The 24,427-nt window shown below is 40.3% G+C and overlaps 2 protein-coding genes across 2 annotated transcripts in view; both read left to right on the plus strand.

Annotated features, from left to right (window-relative positions):
• Positions 1-2,566, plus strand: part of LOC139213553 (replication protein A 70 kDa DNA-binding subunit-like) — a 38,304-nt gene extending 35,738 nt beyond the window's left edge. Inside the window, exon 17 of the mRNA XM_070844283.1 lies at positions 1,828-2,566. Within this exon, the coding sequence (XP_070700384.1) occupies positions 1,828-1,929 (102 nt within the window). The 3' untranslated portion in view covers positions 1,930-2,566. The remainder of the gene's footprint in view (positions 1-1,827) is intronic.
• The window catches only part of smg6 (SMG6 nonsense mediated mRNA decay factor), a 208,532-nt gene that overhangs the window by 30,816 nt on the left and 153,289 nt on the right, over positions 1-24,427 (plus strand). The gene's annotated exons all lie outside the window — the stretch shown is intronic.

The following is a 24,427-nucleotide window of genomic DNA, read 5'->3' on the forward strand; positions in this document are numbered from 1 at the left end:
CGTACAGTACACTATCTCATTAATTCTCTGTAAGGTTGTGGCCTCAGTAAGAGGTGCATGTGGTGTGTGCGCGTGTGTGTGTGTGTGTGTACATGTTCTGTCAGCGTGTCGGCATCCAGAAGTTGTGTTGTTTAATTCCTCAGGGAAGAACGCAACCTCACCCCACCATCTGAAATTGAGTTGGAGAATAGGGGTGAATGTTAGGCCACTGAGTAATTGTTTTCTCCAAATGTGATTGGAATATTAGTGTACGCACATTAAATTAATAAGCTTTCTTTTCTCACAGTGCCCCGTCCTTTCGAAGACCATTATTTTTAAATAAGTTGTCAGCTGTTGTCAAGTGGGACCTTTGTCTCGACGGCCCCCTGTATTGTTTAATTTGCCTGCTATCCTCAGGTAGATGCAAATTAAAAATACTAATAGAGGTGTTGAATCACACATGAGATAATGGGCACGTGTTAAATCATTGATGCTGGTTATGCTTCCTGAATCCCTAATTGATTAATGAATTTTCCCAGGATTAATGTGTCACATAGTGACTCTGATTATTGTGAAAATGTTTTTGCTTTAATGATAAACCACTGCATTATTTTATTATATTCTATGTGACCTATATGTCGCTGAAGGATAGTTTTTACCAAGAATTGTTGAGAATGAAAGACACTGAATTGTGTGGCCTGAGCTTTTTCATAGGAAATTGGCATGCGTGTATAATTATTCGCCCCCATGTGACGTTCTATTTATACTTTTTATTCCTGTGAAAATTGCATTCACCATAGAGGTTTTCACGGTTCCTAAGTTGGACACAGACTGTGACCAAAGTCCAGCTAGGACCAAATTATATTCAGTCCAATCAGGTGGGATAGTCCTGTTGTATTGCTGCAAGCCTGGGGTCTCTGTTTCTATTACTCAAGTCAATCTAAATGGACTTGCTGCCAGATCTCATCATGTGGTGTGTCATAATCACTGCAGGGCAATAATAATATTTTGAGTGTACTAAGAAGTGCAGGGAAAAACCACATGTATTGTTCATTTTTTCGTCCGCAGCTGGTCCACATTTGTTGGCCAGTGTTGGTGTTCTCTCTTCATTTGAATTGGTTTTTTTCCATGTCAGATTAGCCTCGTTTGAGACTGTCTTGGAGAAGGTTATCCACACATCTGTCTTGTTTAGAAACCCTTGAATTCAACACCTCCATCCGCGTCATCTGTAGTCTACAACAGTAGCTCCCAAAATGGGTGTTGCAAGATCTCTTCATTGCACTTCCATCACCACGTTTCATATTGGATTCGCAAACAAATCAAAGCAGGAGAACTTAGAAATACATATCAAATATGCAGTTATGCTTGAGCTAATGTCGGGACGGCTCATTCTTGCCGGTGGTCATAGTGGCACACTTTTCCAGGTGTGTGATCAAAAATAGCGACCGTCAGAGTAAGACTTGCCCATAGTGCATGCAGTGTGTCAGTCTGTGTGAACAGGATTCTTCATCCTAGTATGAACGGAAAAACAGGATAAGGACTTGCCTGTCAGTGGAGTGAGATGTCGCTCTCTCCTCACATAGGAAAATACCTATGAAGGTCTGTCATGGTTTGAATCATTTTTGGACAGTTGAACTACAGAAGGTACCAAAGACCAGCCAACAGCAGGTAGACCGTAGACCACTGGAGAACTCACTTTACACAGATTTGGGCTTTTGGTTTCTATTTACATGAATTCACTTATCATTCTCTTGCAAGATTCATTTCTTAGATGGCGCTGGTTACAGACGTTAGAAATGTCTCTCCTCCAGATGTGGCTGCCCTTAAATCATTTTCTCCCCTCTGCAGGACGAGAGTCGAGTGAAGGTAACTGTGATGGAAGTCCAGCCAGTCGACCACAGGGAATACAGCAGGAGGCTCCTCGGTAACATCCGCAGATTGGCCAGATGAACGTGGTCCCAGTCATCCAAACGGCTGCCTGGTGACGTACGTGTCTTCAACTGGTATCTGACTGGTGTCCGACTTTTTCCAACAAGATAGCAGCATATCTGACTGAGGCAGCAGAGGGGCGGCCAGTGATTCATCTGATTAAATGGCAGCCAAACAAAAGACTGATATTCAGTTACTCATTTCCTTCAACAGGCCATTTTCCAACTCTGAAAATGTGATGGAAGCGACTTTTACCTTTTTAATTTATTGATATTTTAAAGCACAGGTCCGGCTGTTTGAGGACATAGAATTGCGCTTTAGACCTGCTTACATTTTTCGTTTGTTTCATGTATCTTGCACATATGAAGGTCAAGGGTTTTTCTAGTTTTATACAAGTGACTCATCTCTTTAGTTTCAAGTCTGAGTTGGTGATGCCGCTCATTGTTAGTTGAGCAAGAGAGGGATGAGTCAGATTTAATTTTGATTGTTTTGTTTTAAAAATGATAATGTGGCAAAAGTGCATGTGGTGGCAATTGGCTTAAGCGTTCTTGCAGCGTGCTGCTTGTTTGTGTTTGAGTTGTTTTGTTTTTTTTAAATCAAGCGTTAAGTTTGCTTTCTGGTCTTCCAAAATATGTCAAAAAAAGAGTGATTAAAAGGATGTTGAGAAAAGAACAGTGTTTATCTATTTGTCTTTTGGCACTGTTGGTTTAACAGGGTATCAGTTGAGCAAGTTTCTTTAACTACTACTCATCACACATCGCTCTTTGAAAAAGTAATTGCAAATACTCTAAATCCTCCTTATCCACATGTTACATGTTTTGTATTTAACACTTGCAGAAAAAGAAAACGATGCGTTGCTTACAAGCAGGCGTCCTCGCAGTCTGGACAGATCATTCAGCTGCTAGTTTAGCTTTGGTGACCGCACACAGCTTCAAGTGCAGTCACACACCTTCCAGCTCTAAGCAAAACAAGCTGACTCCTGAATGTCCGCGTGCCCGTGGCTGACATTAGCCAGCCAGCCAGCCTCCTTCATGGCGTCTCAGTCAGCACCATCAGACCGGTAGCAAACACTTTCACCACTGCTCGGACAATGAGCAGTGCTCTCAATGAGTTTAAATTGAATCATAATTTCTCATTGGTTTGTTTCATCTATCCATTCATTTTGTGCTGCTTATCCTGATCCAGGTTGCATTTAATTAATTTTTAATAATTATATCATTAGAATTTATTCTTATCTATATGGGAAGTACTGAAAAATGGAAACCATGCAAAATCATTCTAGGCCATTTTGTCCCCACAGGTTTTCCATCATAACCCTCTTATCTTGACCAGCATGACCACAACGAGTATTAAATTGTTTTCTATGTGGTATTAAAAGGTCTTAACTGTCTCGTTTAACTTTGCGAACCCTGCAAAAATATTGATTTCAAATTCATATTTCGCTGATAAATCGGGCATTTTACAGCTCTTAGATGCACCACACACAATTGTTGTACACTGAACTGGGAAATAACATTCAAATTAAATAAACATTACAAGCTACTATATGTTGACAGTGAGTGTACATTCAGACACTGCAAAGCAAGGACAATGCCTCAGTCATATGCCTCTCTGCTAAGGTGTGGCTCAAGGGCATGACACTGATTTATGTTGGCAGCAAGCTGCCTGCTCCCCTCACTCAGAGCACCATCAGTACCATCTCCTGCCTGCTGCCTGCCATGCTGTGTGTGAAGGTTTGGGAGATTAAAACAAACCCACAGTGAGCTTTTTATCCCAGTGTCACCTTTCCCTTAACTTTTTCCATTACGTGTGTCTTTCTGTTGTTCTTTGGTTATTGAGGCCGTAGCCTCTAATCGTGTCTTCTAACAACGGCCTAATCCGACTTGATGCCTTAAATGTTATAATATACAAATACAAACTTAATTTTAAACCAAAATGAAAAGTATTAAGCGAGATAAGTGAATGATTACAGGTTGCTTTTGATTCATATGTCACTGAAGAACTGAACGGAAAATGTTCCACACAATTCAAACCACTAACAATTCAGATGAACTACTTTTGGGATTCACTTTTCCCTGAAACCTTGCCGGGTCAAGAATCTGGACATTTTTAATTTGCTGGCATAAGCAGATGCAGAGTGCAACTCGATGTTCAGCAAATCTAAAAAGGAGTCAGTGAGATCAGAAAGTCATTTCTAACTTAATGCCTTGCTGGTGATTGAGACTTAAGATGGAGACACGTCAGTCTGCAACCCCAGCCAGCCCCAAGGCATTATGGGACAGAGGAGCACATAGTGAAGAGATTAAGAGAAATACATTTTTTTTTTGTATTATCCTTGGAGAACTTTATCTGAATGTGACGTGCTAAGCAGTAGTGAACTGAATTGCTGGTAAGGTTGTCTGTCATATCTTCTTTCTGGGAATGTGGGACCTTCAGCCTGGTGAATATGCAGTTTGTCTCTATCTGCAGGAAGAGTGTGAGGCTACAAGGACAGCGAATGGAAATGAGCTGCAGTTATCACTGAGGTCGTAGCCCTGATCACAGTCTATCTGACCGCAGTCTTATCTTAAAACACACTGTAGTTCAGTCAAGCCATTGTGTGTGTCTGTGTGTGTGAGTGACCAACAATCCCGAGAACTAGTACATGGAACGCCTACATAGTGTTACACCAAGACCTGGAACCATCGGTTTACAACCATTTACACTTGAGACACAGACCTCTGACAGATGTATTGTAGGCGTTACACTGGAATAATGCCTTTCATTGAAGTGTTGTGCTTATGTGGCAATGTAACGGACGCCTACGCTTAAAGGTACAGGTGTTTTAAAGCAGTCTGGCTAATTAGACCTCCAGTGAGACGGAAGTTGGCTTTCGCTATGCTGGCAATAACATGATGTCTCCAAACTCTGTGACTTCATAACGATAATAACAGAGCAAATTGTCCCGCTCTAACAGGTGCGACAAAACTAACAGGAGTGTGTGAGTGTCAATCTGGAGAAGAGATTTAATCAGGAAGCATAAGTGGACTGCGGTGCAATTTACATTTGTCATTTGAAGCGTGTCATTTGAACATTGTTTGGCGTTGCACCGTTTCTGGGGCAATTTGGCAATCAGAAATAAGTCAGAATTATCAGAAATAATTATATTGATAAATAGGACTCGCTGTAAAGTCCAGATCAAGGGGGCACCACTTCGTTAAACAAAGAAAAAGATAGGCAGTTGATAATTAATAATTTGGTTCAACTAATAATTTGATTGAACATGATTCAAGAAACTAAACAATCATGTTGGTATTGATAATTAACGTAACAACTACAACCAAAATTAACATTGATAGCTACTTTAGGGATTTTGGAGTTCTTGACAGTAGAGGTTGGTAGTATTCACTCTTGTACAACATTAAAAAGGACAGCATGTGTATTAAAACATTTACCAGAACATGGCAAAGTCAAATATATAGAACGTCTAACTAAATGTGCTTAACTGAAGAACCATGGGGAGAGTCGATGTGTGTGTGTGTGTGTGTGTGTGTGTGTGTGAATATGCAAAGGAAGGGGAGGCGAAGCTGTGTGCCGGCTGAGACAATGTAGGACTACAAAAGGTGGGAGAATTAAAAGATGACTAATGGCTGCCACTCAGACCCCCTGGTGTGTGGGTCAGAGGAAGATAAAAGCAAACGCCATGTGCTGAAGACTTTGTCTCTCGACGGAGGCCAGTTTGTGAATGTGTAGGATAAAGGTGTCAGGTTATGAAAGGATGGTTAGTGTGCATGCAAGACTCTTTGTCTGTGTGAGCAGAACCAACGTCAACTCAGCGTTGAAGCCACACAGTAGATTAACAACATTAAAGCAAATCAAAACCAATGCGATAAGGAGGTTGAACCATTGCTTGGCCACGTGTACAGTTACGTTCTATGTTACGCCCAGATAAAGTTTGTTACCAGTCCTCGGAGGGGAAAGAGAGAGGTGCTTCGGTGTGCTGCTTTCTAAGCTGGCAAATGCATTGATGAGCCAGACTCGAGAAAGGACTGTGTTTCTGACGTCAAAGGTGGTCCTTGTCCTCGCTGTGTCCTGGATGCAGGCCGGAGGAAACCAATTGCTCCTTTGTTGCCTGACAGTTAGCTGCTCTGTGCTAACTTGCTTGTGTGATCCTGTTTGCTTGGGGGATCGTCTGGCAGACTTTGAGTCATACATGGTGGTGCTGAATAAACAGAAAAAGAGAGCTCAGGGGAAAAGAAAAGGATCAGTGGGAGGCAAAATTCAGCTTCCTGATGTCACTGGAAGAGGTATCAACTCAATGATGGCTATTTTTTTGGGGGGGGGGGGGGCAGATCAAGACATCTTTATGATTGAATAAAAATAGTTAACGATTAGCTCACCAAGTTCTATGTCCTAATTTGATTTTGATATTACCTTAATATGGAGTACAAAATATGAAATCAGCTGAAAGAATGCACTTCATGGAGGTTTTGGATGCTGTGGTGGTCTATTTAGCCATGTGCTCATTATGTCGTGGAAATCCAATGCGAAGCCGATTTCAATTAATTTTTTTTTCCTCGCTGAAAGACAGCGAGCCTGCTCAGCCGACTTTCTGGGTAATAAAGGCTAAAATATACACAGGAAATTCATAGTGATGGTGCTGTTCTCCTTCACTGCGGAGGAACCGGATTTTGAGTGGCAATAAGTGCTCACGTAATGATTCCCTTCATGTGCTGTTATTTTGCCTCGACTGACTTACACATGAATCTAAAGCAGTCATCGTTAGAAAAATCATTCAGCGGGTCTCCCCACACCCACACCCACACCTACACCACTGTTACTGTGTTATTCTTTGATACCTTTCATTTGATGGCAGTCATTAAGTGATCAAGCAAATTTGTGATTTGTATAAATACATTAACCAATGTGAACATTATCAGCTTGTTTGAGCCGCTGAAGCAAACAAAGACATGCTTAGTGGTTCTTATTACAAAGGTAAAAGTAAACATCTTATAAATAAAGGAACATCATTCGGTCAATACTGTGCTCTTAAACAGCAGCTGTTTTTATGACCACAGACATTGGCATTTTATCACCTTTTAAAGCAATATTATGCAACTAGTTTACTTTAAATTAACAGGTTCAAAAGCATTTTGATGATACATTGACTTGTATTAAGGAGAATGGTGCCTTTGTCATTCCCACTCCGCACCCTTAACACATGTTCCTGCACCAGGTTCAATGGGTACGATCTCTCATGAGAAGTGTGTGACACTTCACATCACACACCACCAACTATGGCTCTACTCATCTAATTAGTAACACATCTATGATCTAAATGCTGTGGGTGCAGATGTTTTAGATTTTTCTTTGCTCCCTGGCCTGCTCTTGCGTTGAAGTCTGTTGCCCTTCAGCTATTTTTGCTCCCGTTACAATAGCGTGGTGCACTTTATCGCTCAGATATCAACAGAATTGTGCTTTAATTACCATTTGTGGCAGCAGCAGAAGTTACATAGTCAGGCTGAAGGCTGATATGGTGAACTTTTCATTCAGTTTCTTTTAGTTTCGTGTTTTTGGCCACCTATTGTCCAATATTCACTCTCTGAAGCTCCAATTTTGGTCTCTACCAATTCCTTAGGGACATATCTGGCTCTTTAGCTTCAAGTCAGTCGCTAATTGTGTCTGAGCAGGTGGAGTACAGTCGGTTTTTAGAGCTTTTTCACAAACAGCTGCTGGCTGTGGATGAGAACAACGCTATGAGAGCTGTGAGAGTGAACCAAAATAGTAAAGTTGTGGGCCATAAAGCTAACAATGAGTTGAAACTCACTATAAAGCTCTGTAAAGCCAAGGGAAGCTGCAAATTTGCGTGATAACTCTATAAGTTCATCTATTGGAGTGATCCGCTTTTCACATTTGATACAACGTTATTATAAACATATGGATTATAGCTGCTCTAGTAAGACAAAACATAAACACACTGAAGTGCATTTACAAAACATAAGAATAAAATGGGAAAACGGAAAAAAGTGTGCAAGTCAATGATAAACACATTTGAATCTATTCAAGTTTCTCCGCTAGAAAGTCGACAAATTCAATCGGCTTAGGAGTCTATAGTGAGAACCTAAAGGCTGTGATAGGAAAGTATGACACAACAAAAGCAAAGCAGGCAATAGAGTTGAGGGGATTGTTCGTCTGAACCAAGAGCAATGGGTGCAAACTACACACACTTGATTTTTTTTCTTTTTTTTTTTTTTTGTAATATTTTGTTTTTGTATCTGAAAAGACTCAAACAAATGTGCGAACATAAAAGTGCTCCAGGGGGTCAGATTCAAGTTTGTGTGAAAACTGAATTCAGCCAGCACACAGCCTCCCATCAACTGTCTACATGTTGTGCTTTGATGTGCATAACTTAAAAATTCTTGTTTAATCCACAACATGCATCCACCGGCAGGAAAGAAGAAATTGTGTTTTCCCCAAAGCTCTGCGAGGACGGTGCTCGTCGGTTTGCCAACTTCATCTCTTGCTGGTCTTACACAACATTTTGATAGGCAGTTTGACTGCCTGTTTCTGCTCAAGGATTTCACAGTGTTATCAAGGACACTTCACTCTCACAAGGGTATTTATAGGCTTTATTTTCTATGTGTGTTTGTGTGAGTGTATGTGCTGGTGCATGAATGTATGTATGATCCCAGTTAAAAAGGGCTCCAGAGGCAGCGGCACAGGTACTCTGCAGCACTCTCCATTGTTTCATTGTATATGCTCATAGCAGGCAGCTGTAGGTGCAGATTTCCTCCCTCTAACTTTCCTCTTTTGTAGGAGACCATTCTTTCTTTTCTCCAGCCCTCCCCTCCTGCCACCTTCCACTTTTTACATAAATTACCCAAATCCCCCTTCAACGCCCTACTCATTCCATTATTCCCCTCATCTGTCTTTTCCTGTCCACCCACAATATCTGTTGTTTTTTCAAACTGTTTCCACCAGCATCATCATCATTTCTCTCTGAGCTCCTCATCGATTTCTTTCTCTACTCCGTGATGCCTCTCATCTTCTCCTGTCTTTGTTTCTCTCCTACCCACCACCAGTTAAATAAACCTTCCCTATTGCCCTCTCTCGCTCCATCATAAACAGATTTGGCCTGAGGGCATTTATGTATGTTTTTGTCTGCTCCACTTGGAAAGCCAGAGGCCATGCCAGCACCAAGGCCAGCATGCAATGTGCACACAATGTGCCCGCACTTATGCATGAAATCTCTTCAGAGATGGAAAGACTTTAAATTGCGAGTGTGAGCCAGTTTATATGCGAACAACATGAATCGAGGCACATCATGGATAAGTGGTGAAATGAGTGTATGCAGAGATGACAGGAAATGTTGTAGGTGCACATTAGTGGTCTGTCCAAGTAGGCGCAGTATAATTGGCACATTCAGCTGACATTGGCATGTTTATATGGCATGCATGCCAAATAGGTGGTTGAATGAATTAAAGAACACTCCTACGAAGGCTAAGGGTGGCATCAGAGAGCGTTGGAGCAATACATTTTATGTCATAGTGGCACCGACTTCCATAGAAGTGATAGCTTACACTGGCACCAGTAGATACATCAAGCATAATCATGCATTTACATGAACCCAGCAGGTTTAATTTGATGTTGGTGTAGGTATATTATTATTATGAAGCCATTAGATGTATAATTTCTATGTGATTGTTGCATCCTTCTGATGATATGAGGTCTTGCTTGTTGACAGACAGCCCTGGTATTATTAAAAATGTATATAATGTTAGATATAATCAGTCTGTAGAGCTCAGCAGTTGCTTTGTAATTATACTGTTTGTTGAACACACCCAATCATCCTCCTGTGATCGTTGTGTGTACAATATATAAATTCTTACTACGTTTTGAGTTTGCGCCATAAAAAAATGGAAACTATGCTCTTATATAACCCTTTTTCTACAAGAGGATGGTGAATACTTGCATACTATTGCCCTACAGGAACCAAGTGTTTTATTACTGTAACTATAGCGACGAAGATCCCCTTACCTTAACAAAGTCATAATTTTAACCCAAACCACAATGTTTCTCTAAACCTAAGCTGTTTTTGTGCTCAAATCTGATCAAAGGTTAACTACAGCGATATAACAGCAGAAAAGTTAAATGGTGATGTCGTCCTGTCAAGGTAAAGGTTAGAGGTGTTAGATGAGAAAACTCTGACATGTGTCGTTCTGGAGGTCAAGGACCGACAACACATTTTATAGTTTACTTTGACGAACATGTTGTGCTTTTCACCGCTACAGTCCCTGACGGTGGCACTTGAGTACATGGTAAAATACAATCATTTCTTTCACACTCTGTGTTGGTGCATACTTTATAATGTTTCTTTGGAATTGAATTTGGACACACTTTAGACTGCTTCCTTTTAGGTTAATGATTTCCCAAAATGCCTTTCAGCACCCCTCAGAGAAAGGATGAGAGCGTGTTGCACTTATGATGTCGGCTAAGACAGCACTAGTAATATCAAGAGAGCAGGAGAATCATAAATTTAAGAGAAAGAGAATGAGAAAAATGTGCGAATAGCAGGCATTACTCAAAACACTGTATTATATTTTGGTCTATTGTGGCTGCTGTCCATGGACAAATTGGTGTCTCTGGGCTCTGTTCTAAAGAATCAATGGTGCAGAGTGCTGCACTCACGCTGTGGCAGCTGACTTTTGGATATTTCATTGCTGGAGGCATGTGGCACAATTGAAGTGCGGTTGGAAACAGGATGTGATTATGAGAAATATATCATCAGGATGTGGTACTTGCTCGTGTCAGTCATCATCAATCAAATTTGCCTTTTTTTTTTTTTCCACTTTCTTTTCAAAAGCATTGGTCTCTGCTTCACAGCTCAAGTCTGTGATACAGAGAACAGTTGGGTGAGGATTCACTACAAAAGCTTCTCTCGAGAGGCAACTGATGTCCTTGTGTGGGAGGTGGAGAATTGCCGTGAGTGAATATGTGGCACCTTAAATTAAATTACCATAGATAATACATTAATGCACTGTTACTTATCCAGTGTAAGAAACATTTTAATGATTTCTGGACAAAAACAACTGGTGGCAAAACTTTTGTTTTTGTGGTTGAGAGGACCATCAATTAGCTGGGACGATCACCATCCAAAGGTCATATAGCTTATAGCCTTAATTATTATATCCACCCCCAGAAATGTTTTTTCCACAAATTGAGTTAAATTAACTACATTATTATTATTAAAAACATACCTACCTCTTTTCCCTCATTGCAATCTAATTGAATCTATGAATATACAAATCCAATTGCTGGATGCAAGACGCCTCCTACTTTACTGAAAAATGCACCAAAAGTAACCTCGAGGCTTCAAGTTTCCACATCACTCTTGTGTAAGTTGTGTATAAGACCATAATTGGCCTCCAAACTTTGTGATGTCACAAAATCATCTTGTAGGTAAACTGAACTGAGATTTAAGGTGAGCACAGGGAAACTTTCTTTAGCGGATGACTGTGGAACGTGTAAATCTCTGCACATGCATCACTCTACATGGTGAAGTAAAAGTAAAGTAATAAGAAAAGAACATTTTGAGAGGGGACTTTGAGAGTAACATAATTAATGCAGCAGCGTTTTGTTTGCTCTTTGTGTCCTGGCTGCGAACGACTCTGCATGTGCTGCTCTTAACACAAATCCAACGGCTCATTTTCCGAATGCCTGCGATTTTATTTCTGCTGTAGGTAAGACCTGTTGGAACATTAAAAGCCGAAAAAAAACATCAGATTACAGCCAATGCATCTACTGCTGCACTGCTGTTGTCAGACCTCCTCACCATGGTGCATCCAGGTGAAGCAGCAGCTGCTCATTCAAACTATACTACCGTTTCAATCCGTTGCTTTCTTTGACTGTATTGCTCAAACTCATGAAACTCGTTGTCACGGTCACAGCCGTGCTGCCAGTGTCTCCTGCGTCCCTTTTTGTTTCTCTGTGTGTGTGTGTCTGTGTGTGTTTTGTGTGTGTGTGTGTGTGTGTGTGTGTGTGTGTGTGTGTGTGTTAAGTGGGCGTGGCACTCTGTTCATTCAGCCTACATGTGAAACCTGTATTCTGTGACTGTGGAATAAGAGATAGTAGACAGTGTTGCAGCTCTGTGGTTTTTCTCAGTCTGCCTTTGCACATTATATATTATATGCTATGGAGGTTTTTTGTTGCATATAATCTATGATTGCTTCCTGAGCGGATATCTGATTTTAATGGCCTTGATGGTTTCAGAATTCAACTTACACATACAGTATATCCCTGGGTTTTGCAATTTTTTTTATCAGTGCATATAAGAAACATCAATAGTCAGCTTTTATTGAAGATGTGCAGTTCACAGGAGAGAATCAAAGTTAAGAACATGCCATGAAACAAGAGCAATTCAAACATATTTCCTTTGTGTTGATTTCTTTGATTTTACATTTAAATATACATTATTTCAAGCTACCGTCTTGAAAAAAATGCAGATATTCGTGATGTATAAGTGTGATTGATTAGTTTTTGATTGATTTCATTTTTTTCTCATATACAGTGGGGCAAAAAAGTATTTAGTCAGCCACCAATTGTGCAAGTTCTCCCACTTAAAAAGATGAGAGAGGCCTGTAATTTTCATCATAGGTACACTTCAACTATGAGAGACAGAATGGGGGGAAAGAATCCAGGAAATCACATTGTAGGATTTTTAATGAATTAATTGGTAAATTCCTCGGTAAAATAAATATTTGGTCACCTACAAACAAGCAAGATTTCTGGCTCTCACAGACCTGTAACTTCTTCTTTAAGATGCTCCTCTGTCCTCCACTCGTTACCTGTATTAATGGCACCTGTTTGAACTCGTTATCAGTATAAAAGACACCTGTCCACAACCTCAAACAGTCACACTCCAAACTCCACTATGGCCAAGACCAAAGAGCTGTCAAAGGACACCAGAAACAAAATTGTAGACCTGCACCAGGCTGGGAAGACTGAATCTGCAATAGGTAAGCAGCTTGGTGTGAAGAAATCAACTGTGGGAGCAATTATTAGAAAATGGAAGACATACAAGACCACTAATAATCTCCCTCGATCTGGGGCGGCACGCAAGATCTCATCCCGTGGGGTCAAAATGATCACAAGAACGGTGAGCAAAAATCCCAGAACCACACGGGGGGACCTAGTGAATGACCTGCAGAGAGCTGGGACCAAAGTAACAAAGGCTACCATAAGTAACACACTACGCCGCCAGGGACTCAAATCCTGCAGTGCCAGATGTGTCCCCCTGCTTAAGCCAGTACATGTCCAGGCCCGTCTGAAGTTTGCTAGAGAGCATTTGGATGATCCAGAAGAGGATTGGGAGAATGTCATATGGTCAGATGAAACCAAAATAGAACTTTTTGGTAAAAGCTCAACTTGTCGTGTTTGGAGGAGAAAGAATGCTGAGTTGCATCCAAAGAACACCATACCTACTGTGAAGCATGGGGGTGGAAACATCATGCTTTGGGGCTGTTTCTCTGCAAAGGGACCAGGACGACTGATCCGTGTAAAGGAAAGAATGAATGGGGCCATGTATCGTGAGATTTTGAGTGAAAACCTCCTTCGATCAGCAAGGGCATTGAAAATGAAACGTGGCTGGGTCTTTCAGCATGACAATGATCCCAAACACACCGCCCAGGCAACGAAGGAGTGGCTTCGTAAGAAGCATTTCAAGGTCCTGGAGTGGCCTAGCCAGTCTCCAGATCTCAACCCCATAGAAAATCTTTGGAGGGAGTTGAAAGTCCATGTTGCCCAGCGACAGCCCCAAAACATCACTGCTCTAGAGGAGATCTGCATGGAGGAATGGGCCAAAATACCAGCAACAGTGTGTGAAAACCTTGTGAAGACTTACAGAAAACGTTTGACCTCTGTCATTGCCAACAAAGGGTATATAACAAAGTATTGAGATGAACTTTTGTTATTGACCAAATACTTATTTTCCACCATAATTTGCAAATAAATTCTTTAAAAATCAGACTTAAAAATCAGATTTTCTGGATTTTTTTTTTTTTCTCATTCTGTCTCTCATAGTTGAAGTGTACCTATGATGGAAATTACAGGCCTCTCATCTTTTTAAGTGGGAGAACTTGCACAATTGGTGGCTGACTAAATACTTTTTTGCCCCACTGTATACATAACAAAACATTTGCGCTGCCTCTCATGATTGCTGTTTGCCACATCTATTTAACCACCTCTCCCTGCTAAAGGTACTTTCAAGTTCCTAGTAACCTAACAAAATATCAGTGGGTGGGAAAACAACCTGTGTACAGCCGAACAAAATGTCACTTTACCAGAAGAAATTACATGCTGTCTTTTCTTCGATGGATTTTTCCCCCAGCAATTGTTGAACCCACACTTGTAAAATGGAAGTCTGCAAAGACACTGATCTGACACTGCTTGAAAGTTTGTAATTGCAACACAGAACACAAAGGTCATGTTTCCAAGGCAAATTAACTGTATACACCAAAATGATTCATGAGAATACATTTTAAGTATTGAAAAATGAATAGAATAATAAAAATAAACAAGTTGACAACATTAAAGGATAACCTTGATATTTTTAAACTTGGGTCCTATTTTTACATAGGTTGGGTTCAAAATGACTGGTAGGTACAATAAGTTTTGGAATTGGTCACAGCTGACATTTTGCCTGCTGGTTTTTGTCAGATTGTCCAGGCGGCCCTGTCTGTTTTATGGCCACCCACTCACCCGCCCTCCCATCACATCCCACCTACCTACCAGTTTTCTGTATGTAACTTTCTACTGTTTTGCTATTGATTTTACTGAAATCCTGCAACCTGGTTTCTGAAGTTGGGTCCTGTTGGCACAAGAAACAGTCCATAAAATTCAAAATAATGAAAATTAAAACCCCACCAACCTCAGAGTGGTGGGAGCATGACAGTGCAAGATAGATAGATAGATAGATATACATAGTTAGTATGTTCATCACCTCCTAATGCTGTACCCATCTGTGTGGCTGTGTTTCTCAGTCTATCCACGTGCTGCCAGCTCTGCATGCACCTGTAGTGTCTCTGGGATGAGCCAGTGGATAACTGTCTTAAACCTCTATCTTCATAACCTCTAATCTGATCACAGAGAGATGGCTGTGATAACTCCCCCCTTGTTTGTTTTTCTTATCTGTAGGATTAGATGCACCTACTAGGATGGTTCTACTTTTGCATAACCAGGTAAGGGAAAAGAGGTGCGGGCTTTTACAGTGAAGACTGCACAGTTGGCTGTGATTTGGCTAATCACAGATTCATGAATAAATTTGATGTTGTCCACCTTCACATTGCCTTGCATGGTGAGCTTTAAACTCATTCAGGTCTCTAAAACACGGAAAGTTACAGTCACATGGAAATCTGCCCATATATGACCCTATTCAAATATTCTCTGATTGATGTTTTCAAATTATAATGTGTAAACTGTAAAAGGAGTCATAGTGATGAACCTCTAGGGAGCGTTTCACTTCATTGTTTTGGTGTTATGGCCCAAAACTTTACTGCTTTGGTTCACTCTCACTGCTCTCAGGGACCCATGTAAAAGCTTTGAAGAACACTGTTCACTACCTGTCCAATGGCTGATGAACATAGTGGAACATTTGGCCGCTAAAGAGCTATATGTGTCCCCCAGGAGTTCCTGCAGACCAAATAGAGCTAAAAGGAGGGTGACTATTCATTGGGTGGCCAGAGACACAACTCCAAATGAAAGCAAATATTGCTTGGTATCTGCCGGATGTGTAAACAGGTGGCAGATTGCTTAAAGTTTGCAAACTTTTAATAACTTAACTTTATACACAGCACAGCAAATTTGCAATGGCTAAAAAACTTTATCACGCATACATTTCTTGTCAGGAACAAAGGATCGTACAAAATAGAAAACATACACTACAACAACAGCATGCAAGCATAAGCAATATTCCCTGAGAAAAAGACAACACACTGACATTGACTTCATGGTTTTCATGTTATACGGATTTAAAACTAAAAACGAAAAAGTGCTAAAGTTCATTATTGATCTTGACCTGAAAAAGCCTGAAATCAAGGTTTTTCTACTGCATCTCGTGTTCTCAACTCTTCATGGTGTTTACAATTGCGAAAATGCAATTAAAAGCTCAACATATGACTTGGCAGAGTATTTGTTAATTCTGATTAATTCTGATTGAATTAACCATATCAGACGTATTAGATGAAAGAGTGTCTGAAAAGGATATAATGTGGGAGAATTCAAACACCAGTGAACTGCATCTGTTTTCTCACAAAACGTGTTTTAGGAGAGTGAAGCTAAACATAAAAGGGAATGACGGTGATTTTACATAAGACATATGGATAATTCCCTCTATGTGTTTTGTGTTTTGTTTAGGAATTGCATTACCCTGCTATGGAATCAGTTTCAGCAGATGTGGCGATGTTTCTTTCTGCTGCTTTGCTCGCTCCTCTGCATGTTTCCAGCTGAGAGCTAAGTGGAGACACGGCTAATTACCCCGTTTACACCACAAACGTAATTACACCCCTATGGGAAGTTACACGTTGAGCGTGCAGTATGTACTGAATGTGAGGAAGAGGGGTAGAGAGTGTGGAGGCATGCGTTTGTGTGTGTGTGTGTGTGTGTGTGGATTCATCACAGGTACATCAGTAAAGTCTTGTTGGGAGGATGTTTATGAAGCATCCAGGGGAGGTTAATATTTAATTAAGTATTCAAACAATCTTCAAATGATAATGTTTAAGCAGTCGGTCATGCTATTGGGTTTTCAATACCTGGTATCTGACTTAGAATAAAACATTGCAGCTTGCAGCTCATAAATCTCTCCCAGAGGGACGTGGCTAATCACAGATGCACCACATGAATGAAGCCAGATTATCAGTGCAAGAGGTGGCAAGCAACAATACTGCAGACCACATTCCTAAACACACAATCTCGGGAGGCTGTGATCACTGAAAATTTTGCAACCTTGTATCAAATTAGATTTGAAAAAAAAAAAAAGGCAGAAGCTTATATTAAATGGGGGATTGGAGAGTAGAGGCTGTCAGAGAGGAGTTAATGTGTAAAAATGATCTTTTCTTCCTTGTGCTATTATATCAATCTGCTCAAAGACATTCTTTTTTTTTTTTTTTTTACCCACACTCACATGTAGCACGTGAGCACATATAATCACACACACACACACACCAACGCCATCCACTAATCAATCACTCTCTCAAAATGCTGCAGTTATTTCAGATCCTTTTTGCCTGCTGAAGTCATTGTGAATTTCATATAAACACTATAAGGAAAAGATGAAAAATACAGAAATAGAACCTGGAATAACAGTAACAGCCCCAAAACTAATGACTTTAGCACACAAGGTGTAAAATCGGTCCTTTGAGTTTGAGGGTGCTAATCTGCAGCAGCGATGTTTTAAGTCACAGAGGAGGAGAGGAGAGGAGAGGAGAGGAGTATTTAATTGTCCCTGTAAGGAAATTTGCCCTGGACTCCATATTGCTATGTCCTTAGAAAAACTGTTACGGCACTAATGTGACAGCCTTAACCCACATGTTATTAAAAAACTGTTTACACTAACATATCAAAGCAAAAGACAGATAGTGTGCATCCTGTCACAGTGCAAATATCTTTCTCTCTCCACTCTCCACTTTCTCTCTGCACCAGCTGCTTCTTTTCTTTGTGCTCTAAAAAGTAATGTTTGCCCTCCCATCTTGCTGTCCGTCCTGGTATTGTAAGAAAAATGAAAAATGCAGCTTTGCTGGAGGACGTACTTGAGTATCCTAATTTTACCAAGTGGCAACCACATAAGGCACTCTAAAGGTGAAGGCTAAGGAGCATGCATGCACGCTGCAGTGTGTCCTCACATCATGGTTGCGTGATTCACAGTTCTGAGTGGCAGAACACACGGAGTGCTAGTGGCCTCAATGCAATGTGACAGGTATCAATGTATGTATGTATGAATGTATCAAACTGCAAGTGTTTTATAAGGTTTGAAACAAGTTAGCAAGGCATAAAAGATGCACACAATGCATTTTGGGTAGATACATGTTGTTGTTGATACATATGTTTTGTGTGATAGTTGCTTGACTGACCGACATCTCAGGCTATCGCGCACAGCCACGAAAGCTGCCGTATCTTTTTAGATTTTTTTGGGTGATTAGAAGGCAGTTAGCTGTGAAGCCAAGCCGCTAACTTGAAATCTAGAGCCCCTACGAGTGACAGACTCAGTGCTTCTCCAGAGTGATCTTCTCATGCTACACCCCAGCCTACACACACGCTTGTCCACCCAGGACATCCATTCAAGATGACATCAGCAACACTAAGAGACACCGTGGTCATGTGCTTTCACACATATCGCTGGTTATTGCTGATGAAAGATTATACCGAATATTTCCGATGATAAATTGTAGGGATATGGCTTTAAATAATTTATGTTGGTTAGTCTACTGCAGGCTTGATCCTACAATCCTTGAATTGTCTGTAGCCTATGAAATAGATTACACCTACATAATCCGTATTTAATGCATTTTAGTGATACCGTGTTGATTCATTGTCATAAAACAATAGCAACTTTAATCTGTCCAGCCATGAAAATAATCCATTCCCTTTGTCACATCCTCCTCTGTCAAACTTCTTGGCAGGAGAAAGTGCTTGTGCAGACAAAGGCTGGTATCTTTCTATCAGTATCTTTTGAAGGGATTATGGATGCCACCACCCTTGACAAGTGTTGGAGGAAGTAGACCAATGGTTGTCGAGCAGGGCAGGACAAACAGTACTCTCCCTGTCTAAAGTTGCTTATTTACTGTAACTGTCTCGGCTCTAACACCACTTTACCTCCACTTGACTCAGTGTTGAGAAGTGAGGTGTTATATATTATGTCCTTAGGTCATTTTCTAACAAATTAGCTGAACTGTTTTACTCTTTCTTGAGTAACAAATGAGAGAGAAGTGACACTGAATGTGGTTCAATCCATGAGGAAGGCACATGGCACAGTTTGGAGAGATATTGAAGTCTGTGTCAGTCATTTGTTCTGCATTATCCAGCATAGTGGTTGTCAGGAATGGCTCAAGCAAACATACCCCGAATTTGAAAGAGTAGAAAGAAATGCAATATTAACTGTAAACTCAACCACTTTGAACACAATTTTTTTTTTTTTCCTATTTATGCCACATATTTAAAGATAGTCATGAAAATGTGGCTGAGCAGCCCAGCGTGTATAGAAACAAGCTGTAGGACTGTGATATCCCCTCTAAGAAAAATGTATTTAGCTTCCTGAGCTTCTTAGCTATGTGCTTCATTTTGTGAGCTTTTCACACACCATCAATGGAGCGTCATAGTTCAGGCAGGCACGGAGGGCATTTTATAGTCACATGTCCCATACATCTTTCAGTCGTGTAAGTTCATGACCTATCTTTCTCAATAGGCTGGCTCTGCGTCCTCGCTGCCTGCTTTTAGAAATGTAACCCCAGTGTCCTCCTTTATCTGCATTTAGCTGGACGCTGTGAATTTTGAATGTTTCTTTTAAAACGCGTTCATGTTTGTCAAATGTTGTGTATCTCAGGCTCTGCAGGGGTGGGGGAAATGTCAAAGCTGCCTCAGATTTATTCCAGAGCATCAAAAGATCAGAGCCACACCGTCAAATGAAAACACGCATTATTGTGGCAATAAATAGTTCAAAAATAGATATGAATGTCTGACTGAAATGTGTATTCATCACTCAGCCTCAAACATATCAAAAAGTGACTAAATAAATCCAGCAAGCAGATTTTTATTTGTTGTTCCATAAAATTAGGCATCCAAACTGATGCTAAAATAACAAGTGTAGATTTAAATGTGCTTAAATAAATCACTTACAGAAACATAAACTATACAGCAGTCTAGAGTTTCCATCTTGCCTTCTTTTCAAGGTTTTAAGGCAAAGTTTAACAACAAAATTAAACAGCTGTTCCAATTCTTGCTCATCTGTACACCAGAATATTTCAGGATTTTGTTGAGCCATTTCATGGAATATCAACAACACACAGTCATTTTCCCTTCTGAATATTTTTTAATTGACCAACCTTAATGGCATCCACATTCAACAAGCCTCGAACATTTCAAAATGAAATTAGCAAGCACATTTTTATTTGTTGTTCCATAAAATAAGGTATCAAAAAGAATATTAAAAAAAAAAGTCTAGAATCGGATGTGCTTAAATAGGGGGATTTACCCTTTAACAGTACCAGCCTTCTAAATCTACTGTAAGCGGTATCTTCTTTCCTTTGTTAAATTTAACTGTCTTTGTAATAACATAACCGAAATCCTCTCTGGTCATTTTGTCTTCAGTCTAATTAGAATCACTCTCTCCTCAGTTCTTTGCCTTCCCATTTATCCTGAACCTTCTGCTAATGAGTTGGGCTTAATCAGGCATTCCATTTCACTTAGAAACCAATGAAATGCTGAGATCATTCACACGGAGTGCTCATTTTTTTCATTTCTTGCTCTGTCTGTCTTTTTTCAAATGTAGCCGTTCTCTTTGCTCAAGAGTCACAGTAGATTACTTTAACACAAAGAACTCTCTACTCGCAGCATGTTACTGGAGCACGGATGTAATTGGAGGAAGGTTATCATACTGTGCAAGGCAAGCTGAAAGAGGTGTTTCACAGAGGAATAATAACATATTTCATCATGGATAGTCTTGTAGTGAGGGTGTTGAGGGGAATAGTGGCTTATTGTGTTGTCTTAAGACAGCGGGAGGACATTGTTCCCAAAGGTTATTGTTCCTTGCTCCAATCCTTTAGAACACAGTTCTGAAGACAGAGGAACCAGAGAGTGAGAGCAGAGGACATACATAATGTATGCTGTGTGATGCATTCAGGAGCAGGCTAAAACAGTGTGTAAGGTAAAAACCCATCAGTGTGGCTGCGAAGTGATGGGCTAATTTATGATTCTTCTATGTAGCCAAATGCACTGACTCAAACCCAGCATGCTGTGAGTAGGCTGCCTCAGTGCTATCAGTGACACACCTCCTTCTGCTAAATGTGCATTTGTAAGATAAAGGGAGGTAAGGCATGAGAAGCACAGCAGTTTACACTGTATCAGCAGTCACAGGAAGAAGTACGGCAAGGCACTGAATTTGGTTCATGATTCAATGTTTGTACACAAGACATGAGTCAAGTGTTTGGAGGTTCGAATGTTCGTGTATTTACATGCATGTTCATGCATAATTTGTAAGTGCCCGCATAGGATTGGAATAATACTTTAAATCTAAGAAGAAGAAAGCCATCATCTTAACCGCAGTCAACAGCTACATTTGTTTTGCCTGTCACGAAAGTTGTAAAGCATTCGGGCATTTTCGGATAGTTCAGTGTTTGAAGCTCCGCTTAACATCAAGTGATTATGGAGAGTCCACTGAGCTACAGGTGATACTCAGAGATATTCAGTGCCTGGGTTACAGCTGATCCTTGGGGTGAGTATGCAGTTGGAATAAGTGTTAGGGTGAGGATAAACAGTGGAGTCAGGTGTGGGGTTTTCACACTCTAAAGTACATGCAGTAGGCAGATTTGTATATTTGCTGTGTGGCGTTGTTTCGTCTCTGGAAATACACAAACACTGAAATATACCTAAAGCATAATTTTTGGTTTAAAGTATTGAGATAAAAGCTTTACTTTTTATTCTGAAGTATTGATTGACATACAGTATGAATGAATTATTATTCAATTGTTATTGTATCATGCATATATCTATGCCCAGCCTGTATGAACACTCCATAAATTCAATCACTCAGAAGCAGTTTAGGCAACTCCCACAAATCTTCTGACCATCATTATCTACAACAATATTCATAAATCACTGACAGAAACATAAACTATATATAGTACTATAATAATACCAACTAAATAATCCATCTTGCCCTCTTTTTCAAGGCTTTTAAGGCAAACCTAAACACATTAAAATGAAACAGCCTTTCCAATTTTTGCCCATCTGTGCACCAGAATATTTCAGAGTTTTGTTGAGCCATTTCATGGAATATCAACTTGCTTAAATCATCATAATTCATACAGTACAAAAGAAAATGGGACTTACTGTCCACCTCTACCCAAAACACACAATTCACACAGTTGGTTTCCCACCTGAATATTTTATAATTGACCAACCTTAATGGCCAGAGGAATAATACCAGCTCTCAGCTGCGCTCCTGGGATCTTTGGCTTGTTCCAAAGTGGTTTAGTTGTAGTTGGTTTCAGAATAGACAGCTAATTTCTGCAACACATTCAGTGCAGCACAGCCATTTTTTCACTAATTGACTCACTCACTTTCCTAACCATATTCCTCACTTTTCAATGTTCCCTTCAAAAAACAAATCGATTGAGGGACAAAATGTTTATATAACCATATAGATGTCAACATCAAATGTATGAAAAAAAGCACCTATGAACTGGTTTTGTTATGTGACTGTTTGCACACAGTCCACTTTCCTGTAGCTAATACAGTAGTTTTCTAACCATTGACAAGTTCCTCTGGATCCAAGGCTGCTGAGTGAGGGATCTGGCCACAATGTTCGTAGCATGCTGTGATGGAGGGTGGGTGTGTGCGGGGGTGACGTCCTTGTCATGGCCAGTAGACAATTGGCCGACAGTAAAGGGGTCAGTCCATCTAGTTCACCTGGGCGCCCAGGCAATAAAAGCTGCCCCTATGTGTTTAGTCCTGCCTTTCTCCCCTCAGCTGACCTCCACTCTGCATCATCACACCTCCACAGCACATAACTCACACATCCATGCTTTCATAGCTTCTGATTCTGAACTCAAACCCTAGTGTTTATTTTGTGTTGAATTTAATTTTAATGAATTGCATTTATCTCTCTTAAGTGCACTCCTTCCTTGTCTGTGACATTTTATCATAAAAAAGGGAAATCAGGTCAGGGATGTAAAAAATACACCAACAACATAGTTTTTCTTCCAATTTTTCCAGATATATGACACATAGAAATCGAATGCTGCTTCTCCATTAGGTTTGGGCACACGATGCTTGTCTCTAAGACTGTTTTTAACATAGCAGCAGGTGAGAAGTGCATTTTGAAATAAACTCTTTGATTTTAAAATGTACACTGGAAACCAGTTTACAGATCTGAGAAGTGGAGTGATGTGATTATCTTTCTTTGTTTTAGTGTGAAATATAGCAGCAGCGTTCTGAATCAGCTGCAGTTGTCTGAATGACTTGACTTGTTTTTCTATATCCTACTAAGACATAAGTCTTCTAATGTCAATAGTCTTCTAATTCTTGATATATAACCATAAGGTGATGAAAGGCCGATGTTTTTGTTTTAATGTGGAGCCAAACAGAACCGCAGTTTCTGTGTACTATCTTATGGCATAGTGTGTAGTACTTCAGCCATCATATTTTATATGCAGTATTGGAAGTAACACACACATACAGTTCACACACTGAGGTTTCCCTCATAAAAGGGATCCTTGATTTCTGTGGGACTGACAAAAATATTTCAGGGTACGACTGACTTACTGGACTCATTAGGTTACCCACTTTATAGCCAAAAGAACAAGACACTAGAGATTCTTTAGGTGTGTGTGTCTGTGTGTGTGTTCAGATTCATGAGATAAAGGAGTTACGCAGACCACCAGGCAGAACTAGGACACACATATAATGTAGGTTAGCATTTATGAGGGAGCAGGACTATCTGTCTGGGACAATGCACCAGAGACAATGTATGTGTAAGTCTGTGTGGTTTCGTGTGTGTGTGTGTGTGTGTGTGTGTGTGTGTGTGTGTGTGTGTGTCTGTGTGTGTGTATAACCTAAAGAGTAATAATACCTGAGAGGTATGCTTATATGTATGAGTGTGGGTGTGTGTGTGTGCCTGCTACCCAGAGTTCCTAAGAGAGAGCACAAGCAAGTTCCCTGGCCTGTGGAGTAAGTTAGTTGTCATCAGTAAATAGCTGCCTGTGTGGTGCTGGGCCACTGGGCAGGCAGAAATAACGAGGACTGAAGATGGAGCCAGATGGAGCTTCACTTCACACAGCATGCCTCTGCTCGACTTTCTAATGGACAGCGTTTTGTTTTGGGAAAGGCAAACTGGGGTCAGTTTTCTGTCAGTTGGCTCTTGTGCCAAAAATCGAGGAATCTTTATCAGTGTTGAAAATGCTGATCTGAAAATACCAAAGGCCTGCGCGAGAGGATGATACAAAACGCGCACATGGTTCAGCAGTCAGCATATGGGAGCAGTCTGGATCCTTATCTGATCAGCATTATTTCTATCTCAGCAGATCAAATAATAATAGGATTGGTGATTAGATAAAATAATACAGTAAGATAATGAAAGCAAAAGTAAAAGGCTAAATGGGCCATACATTATTATAGATATCAGCCCTTTGTACTGTACTAAGAAATGTTAGTATGTATGCAAGTCTTTACTAATATGAACTAAAAAAAACATTTAAAAAAAGATTATAAATTCACGGAGAAATTCCACTTAAGTGATCATGACTGGGCCGCATTGTTTTGAAAGAACTTGGTGCTA

The sequence above is a fragment of the Pempheris klunzingeri genome, chromosome 14, assembly GCF_042242105.1.
Source record: "Pempheris klunzingeri isolate RE-2024b chromosome 14, fPemKlu1.hap1, whole genome shotgun sequence".
NCBI classification, from domain to species: Eukaryota; Metazoa; Chordata; class Actinopteri; order Acropomatiformes; family Pempheridae; genus Pempheris; species Pempheris klunzingeri.